Source organism: Galeopterus variegatus, unplaced genomic scaffold, assembly GCF_000696425.1.
Source record: "Galeopterus variegatus unplaced genomic scaffold, G_variegatus-3.0.2 Scaffold3737, whole genome shotgun sequence".
Classification (NCBI taxonomy): domain Eukaryota; kingdom Metazoa; phylum Chordata; class Mammalia; order Dermoptera; family Cynocephalidae; genus Galeopterus; species Galeopterus variegatus.
The window spans coordinates 46,217-53,930 of NW_007729848.1; the positions used below are offsets into that span (position 1 = coordinate 46,217).

At 35.7% G+C, this 7,714-nt stretch overlaps 1 protein-coding gene across 1 annotated transcript in view; it reads left to right on the plus strand.

Moving 5' to 3' along the window:
- Window positions 1-12: 12 nt before the first annotated feature.
- The window catches only part of ARHGAP29 (Rho GTPase activating protein 29), a 60,135-nt gene continuing 52,433 nt past the window's right edge, over window positions 13-7,714 (plus strand). The window contains exons 1-2 of the mRNA XM_008585848.1: window positions 13-33; window positions 5,309-5,545. Coding sequence (XP_008584070.1) covers window positions 5,341-5,545 — 205 coding nt within the window. The 5' untranslated portion in view covers window positions 13-33; window positions 5,309-5,340. The remainder of the gene's footprint in view (window positions 34-5,308; window positions 5,546-7,714) is intronic.

Below are 7,714 nucleotides of genomic sequence, written 5' to 3' on the forward strand. Positions count from 1 at the left end.
TACGGTACAGCAGACGCGGGATGGAGCGCCACGGTGAGTGTGGGGCGGGCGCGGGTGCCGTCCGGGATCCGGGTGGCCCACGCGGCGGCCCCGAGCGGAGGCGGCTGCAGGCTGGGCTGGAGCCGGAGCCCTCGGGGCTGCTGGTCCTCAGGAGGGTCCGACCGGGGCGAGGGGCGCGCCCAGCGAGGCCGGCGCTGGCCAGAAACAGATAATGAAGAGCATAGTGAAAGCCCGAACAGAGCGCGTACCACCGACCGCGCACTGTTTTACGAGCTTTGCACATTTTAACTCCTTTAATCCTCATGACAGGTCCATGATTATTTAACTTACTTTCACCTGGGGAAACTGAGGCTAAAAACCTGTCTCAGCGCACAGACTAGTAATTGGCGGCGTCAGGATATAAACCCAGGCGCTTTTGCTCGGGAGTCTGTGCTTTTGACCACTGCGGAGCCTGTGGTCTTGCCTCTGATCCCCGTCCTGCCCTCTCGCAGACTGCCGTCTTCACTCCAAGTGGGCGCTCATTCCCGAGACGTTTTAGGATTTCCTTGGTGCATTGTTCTCGTCTCTTTTGGGTTGAGAAGAGGAGTTTCGTTTAGAGGCCTCCTCAGTCTCAGCGGTTTGTCCCGGTTCTGTTGTTGGATGTATTGTGGGGTTTGACGGTTTTAATTAAAACGTTAGAAAAACTTTTTTAGAGGGGTTGAGCTCATGTCAGACGTTTCAGCGTGGAGCCCCAGTGACTGCTGAGTCTCGTGTCTCTACGTTTAGGTTTTTGTTTTTTTCTTTTAACTCTCTAAGAGGGTAATGGCATTACGCCTTTTCGGAGGGCAGGATGTTACCTGCTAATGGAGGGAGCTGAGCGCCCCTTTCCCTTTCTCTGTCTTCGTGACTCTTGTCCATTTTGTATCTTCTTTCTGTCCATCGCTATCAACGTCATCTGTCCTTTTCGCTTGCTCCTTTCTTCCTTTTGCATTTAAATCCTGGGATGGGGAACGTGCTCCTTGGGATTGGGTAGTTTTGGCTGGTTAAAGGAGAGCGCTGTCTGCCAGGAATGCTAGACATTCTGGAGGCGTGGGAGGCTGAGCAGCTCCCTCTTCTTTAAGCGTGCTCGGTCCAAACTGTACAGAAATGAAGTTTGTGTGCTGCCCATCATCCTTTAGAAAAAGTTTGCGTATAACTGGTAAAACTGTTTATGACATATCCCTATTCTGTTTTTGTGGGGAGTCCTTCTTAAAAAAAAATTTTTTTTTTTGGCGGCTGGCCAGTAGGGGGATCCGAACCCTTGACCTTGGTGTTATAACATCACTCTCTAACCAACCGAGCTAATCTGCCAGCCTAAAAATATAATTTGAGGCCTTCCGAATGAATTCTCCTGATTTTTTTTTTTTTTTTAGCATCTTTAGGTGGATTCTTACCGAAATCAGAAATTGTGCTCTAACAGCAGACTTCTGAAATTTATGACAATTTTTCCTCAGATAGAAATAGTAAGATAGGTACTATCAAGTACAGATATTTGGAACAGTTTTACATTTCAATTAGACAGCCCAGTGCCTAAAATGAAAATACTTCTATACTGTGCGTTGGGACATTTGATTGAAACAGGCTACTGAAGTCTTGGAAAAGCCATGTTTGGGGGGACCAAGAAGTTTGTGCCTAAATTTCTAATGCACATATTGCTTAGAATTCAGAACATACGGAGAAAGTAGTTTTGCACAGTGATTTTCTATTTGCTAAAGAATTCTTTGGGGAGTGGATAATACATGTTTTTAATGTTGATGGTTTGAAGTCGAAGGAGATGCACAAGAATTAGAGTTTCACAAATACTTTGCTCAACAATCTGTACAGTTTGTACAGTTCAAACTTCACTTGGAAGCCTTTTAGTAGGTTTCCACAAAGTCAGTTAAGTTCCTGGAATTGTTTCTAGTCCTATATTTCTTACTCACAATCTACACATTATTGTAGTGAAGCTACATCTTGTTCATTACTTAAGTATGTTCAAAAACAGTTTACGGCAATAAAGTAGTGCTAGTGATAGTGGTTAACAGTTATTGAGTCTTTATGATGAGCCAGGCACTGTGTTAAGTACTTTCCATGCATTATTACCTAATTTAACTAAATTGCCAGTTGCAATTTGTTAGTAACTGCATTTTATATTACCACCAACTAGAGAATGTTCATTTTGGCACATGGCAAAATAGTGTATATGGTATTAGAAAGTGTATATTGTCCAAACTTTCTCATTATCATAGTTCAATTATGAAAGCTTGGATTGTTTGTTATTTTAAACATTTTTTTTATTGTAATGTTTCCTTTTGCAGTTTAAAGTATGAAAAGTGGTAAAGAATATATAACAAAATTAGCACATTAATCTTCGTGATGCTGACCAGGGGTAGAGTATAATCCTTTTTAGTTCCTCTTCCCCCAATGTGGTTTTGTTTTTGATTTGTTTTTTTACAGATTTTCTTAGTCTTACCTAAAAATGTTCAAACATTTTTTAAACACTTTTTACAATTTTGGGTTGCTGATTTGACACATAGTTACTAAAATTCTTTTTGCTGATATATAGGAATTGTTTTATTTGAAACTTGTGATATGTGTCTTTAATTTTTGTAACCATCTTTACCAGTGACAATGACCGAGTCTGTAATTCACTGAGTTTAAAAGCTGTCAGAATGAAACAGAATGACTTTATTAAGTAAATTACAGAAGTGATAAGGTTTGTTAGACTAATAGCCTTCTCAGTGATTTGTAAAAGAGCTGCCGGAAGAAGTCACTTGAGTTTTTTGTTTTGTTTGTTTTGGTTGGTGGGAAGCGAGATGTAGGTGTAATGTGCTCAAAAATTGCCCTTGGTTCATTTTAGAAATAATCTACACATTTAAGGGTTAATGTTAGATAGGCTTGAAACTAGTCTGTATAGAAATTACATCCTCAGAAATAATTTGAGATTAACAAAAGGATATTGAATAAAGAAACTTTAACAGCTGTTAGAATAGAAAAGTGTTGGGGCACACTGTTTAATAATCAGAAGAAACAACAATAAAAATACAACTTTGATTTTAGTTTTATGTAATCTTGCCTTCACTCAGCTTCATATGCTTTTTTTTTTTTTTTTTGGAAAGATAACATTTTAGAGAGAGATTTTTTCTAATATATATTTTCCCTTCAAAACACTGCAACAACCCAGTTAACTTTTTGTTTCTATAAATATTACTTGAAACTTTATGAGTTTATAAGCCCATTATTGTTTCTGCAAATTCATTATTCTATAAATAGTTTTGAGTATTTCATCTTTCATAGTATGTCAAGCACTATGCTATGAGCAGAGAATGCGTATTTAGCAAACAGACATGGTCTTGAGATTATAGTCTAGATGGGAAGACATGAACCATCTATTCGAACTGTGATAAGTGCAATGATGAAAAGTACAGGATGCTATAGAGCATCTAACAGGAGATTTCTGCTCTAGTTTGGTGATGGTGGTGGTTACAAGGGGATCGAGTTGGGGGGATCCAGGAAGGTTTTTTCAAGAAAGCGATCTTTAAGCTGGGATCAGAATGAGTAAATGGAGGAGGGAGGAGTATTCTAGGAAAATGGAACTGCTGACAAAAACAACTGGTGTTTTTCAAGCTATAGAGTCATGACTCATTACATGTAGGAAACCAATTTGGTGAGTTGCAAGCAGCATTTTAAAAAATGAAATGGGATAAAATAAAAAATAAATCCAAGTACATTACATGGATCCTCAGCCAGAGTCTGTGTTTTATGAAGCACAGATGCATTCTTACACACGTACCACACATAAACATAACATACTTAACATATATAGTGGCTCATGATGTAAAGTTATTTCCTGCTGTGGGTCATGGTAAACAAATACTGTTGGAAGACTGAGAAGGAGGAGTGTGTGACAGGAGTATTGAGAGCCAGGAGTCATGACTCCAGATGTCATTGGAGAGGTAGGTAGGGGCCAGGTCTCATGTCAAGTCTTACAGCGTATGATAGCTTCTCACTTGTCCTTTGCAAGGGTTTTGAGCAGAGAAATGAAATAATGATATTTTTGAAAAGTTCACTCACTACATTTGGAATAGAACAAGAATGGATACAGAGAGGTTATTAGGAAATTAGTAGAGTAGCTCAGAAAAAGAAGTGATGGTGATTCACTGGTATGGTAGCATCAGAGACAGAAAGATAGATTAAAGAACTGTGGATGAGGAAGGAAAAAATCTATCGAGTTGGGTGAGGTATGGTAAAGAGTAAATGCTACAATAATATATCTTACAAATGACTAGAAAGAGAAATACTACATAAAACTTTCTATTATAAATTTCGCAGAAATCCTTAGTCATTCTACCATTTTGAAAGTATCCAAATATTCGAGATGAAATATTTGAAAAACATTTTAGTGATGATGCTTGAGCTAATTTAATTCCTCCAGCCATTTTCTTTTTGATTTTAAGAGATATGAACAAAGTTATGACTTTTAATTCTGAGAAGGTAAAATGAGGATGAGGAAGAAACAAACTAAGATTTTCTTGAGCTCCAACTATGTGTCAGGATTAGCTGTTTTAACTAAAATGTAAAGTCTTTGAATTTTGTGATCCATTTTCATCCTCATACAAGGCTGTAAGTAAATTGTACAGGTCACACATCTAGGAAATATTAGAATCAGGACTCAAATCTAAATTTCTCTCATAGAAAAAAAAATTGCCTTTTTGCTATATCATCCTGAAATTACCAAAAATATTGTTCCAATAATCATGCATTTATTTTTTCAACAACTAAAGTATGTCAGATTAGTGAACACCCTTAGAGCTTGTTTCTAACAAAGAAATGTTCCTAATGAGACTTGATGAACCGGGGTGGGGTGGGGTGTGTGTGTGTGTGTGTGTGTGTGTGTGTGTGTGTGCGTGCGTGCGTGCGTGCGTGTGTGTGTGTTTAGGAAAACCTAAGTGTAATTGAACTTTTTTTATGTGCATGAATTTTTGACATCAAAACAGATCTAAGTTTAAGTTGCCAGTTCATCATTTATCAATTGAAAGCTTAGACAAAATTTTAATCTCTAAGCCCCATGTTTCTCACTTATGGAATGAAAAGAACAATAGTTTGCATATTGTGAAGTGGGCACTTAATAAATGGAAGCTGCTATTAGTAGTAATACAGTGTTTTACTTATTTAAAAAATTTTTAAAGTAGAGTACTGAAGTGTGCTGCAGGCTGTTTGTGGAAGCCTAATATAATGTTCTCCTGGTGATGTAGTAATTGTGTTTCTCTCTCGCTTTTTTTTGTTTTGTTTTGTTTCTTGTCTCTTTAAGGATTTCAGTTTTTCTGACTGTTAAATAAAAGGATGATTGCTCACAAACAGAAAAAGACAAAGAAAAAACGTATTTGCGCATCAAACCAACTTTCTACTGATGTTACAACTTCTGAAATGGGGCTCAAGTCTGTAAGTTCCAACTCCATTTTTGATCCGGATTACATCAAGGAGTTGGTGAATGATATCAGGAAGTTCTCCCATATGTTACTATATTTGAAAGAAGCTATTCTTTCAGGTTTGTCAACTGTTTTCTCTTAGCATTCTTACTGGATAGTTTGTAAAATTTTAAATGCCAGCACAGCCACAGATAAGTGTGTACACAGTGGTAGGAATAGGGTATTCTGCTTTAGTTATTTTATGGCCCTGTATATATATTTTTTTGCCCCAAATATTTGTTGTTTACAGTATAAACTATTTTATAATCAGATAATAGTGTGATACATAATAGAAGCTTTGGTAAGTGGTAAGTATTTTATAAAGTAAAATCAGTCTTTGGCTCCTAGCCATTAGGTCCATTTGACATAGGAAAATTTGAGATCTTTGGAATTTTAATCTTCTTGTTAATGGTAACACAGGGCATTGATTGGTCTTTAATAAGCAGACTAATGCTTGCAATTTACATTGTTGACACTTTTGCCTAAATTCAGCTTTCCATATCATTACTAGAATTTAATCTCAATGGATTGACTACATTTGAGTGAATTTTTTTTTTCTCAAAAATCAAACTTAATTCTGTTTTGCTATCTGTAACCCCTTCTTGAATTAAGGGATAACCAACAGAATTTATTCTCTGTCTAGTTAGAAATGGGTAATGGAGCACGAGACTTGATTCTCCTGAAGTAAAGGAATGTATATTCTTGACTCAATCTTAGTACCTAAGTCTTTCAACTTTTAGTGGCTCTTCTATATCCAAATTTAATGGCAGTGATAATTATTAATAAATATACGCTCCTTTTCTTTTGATAAGTAGAAGGAGCAGTTTATCTCCACAATGATAATGGTATGTCTAGATAGAGTAAATGTGAAGATTCCAGTGTTGTTTATATGAGACCTCCTGGGGCTTCATAGAAATTTACAGGATTTCAACAAATATTTCTATATCTACATGTTAAATATTTATTTTCTGATATATGTTTTGAAAAAAATAGAAACTAAAACCACATTTTGTGTTGTACTAAATTTAAGAATTTATTTCTAACCTAACTAATTTTCTGGTGGAATAGCCCAAAATAACCAGACTGAAGTTGAATCTTCAAAATTTTACTGTTTGAATTTTCCAATAAGTCATTCTTTTGAGACTATATAAATATTATTAGAAAAGAAGTTGCTCACACTTCTGTTCATTTTAGTAGCTTGATTCTGAAGTCTACTAATGGATGGTTAAAGGGCAATTAACTTATCTTATTATTGTGGAAATATATTCTAAATACAATAAGTGTTATATTGTAACAAATTTCTTACCAAAATGACACATCTGCCATTTACTTAAAGAAGCATAGCTTTGTAATATTGATTTATTTTTAAATGGCTTAATTTTTTAAATTAGTTTTTAAAATTTACATTAAAATTTATTCTTTTTGATTTATGTTCATTAATGGAGTTAATTTTTAAGGTGAAATTTAAAATACTGTGTTTTTGACAAATCATTTACCTCAATTTAGGGTAAAGCCTGATTTTATCTAATGTATTTTTAAATAAATTTTCATTAATATAAATAAGATTTTTGGTTAGGATTTCTTCTTCTGTGTGGGGGTGGGCAGCTGGTCGGTATGGGGAACTGAACCTTCGACCCTGGTGTTATAAGGCCACACTGTAACCAGCTGAACTAACTGGTCAGCCCTTAGTTAGGATTTCTATTTGTTTTAATTTATTTTTCTTACGAGATTTACATTCTTTAACATCTTTATCTTACATAGTTATTCCTTGTTTCACAGATTTAAAATGATAATTTAAAACAAGTTGGACCACTTCTTATCTTCAAAATCTTTTTATGTGAATTTTAATTTATGAGTAGACAATCCAGATATTAGGAAGGAAGAGGACTGAAAGTTGGTCCTAAGTGAGAAAGAGAAAAATGGTAATAATTATAAGATACAGAAGGAGACTCCCCTTGAGATAAAAGCATGTGTATAGAAATATGTTTATTCACTGAAGCTTAATTTAGAAAATTCTTTAAGGACATTATCCTTTTAATAAGTAAGCCAGTATTTCAAAACTTAAATACTAGAATATATCACTAGTAATCAAAAGCTTGCAGTTTATAGCTGGAGAATTTTCATTATTTATCTTTGGGTTGATTTTAATGCTTAGTTCTTCAGTCAGGGTTAAAAAGGGTGTGTGTGTGTGTGTGTGTGTGTGTGTGTGTGTGTGTGTGTGTGTGTGTGTGTGTGTGTGTGTGTGTGTG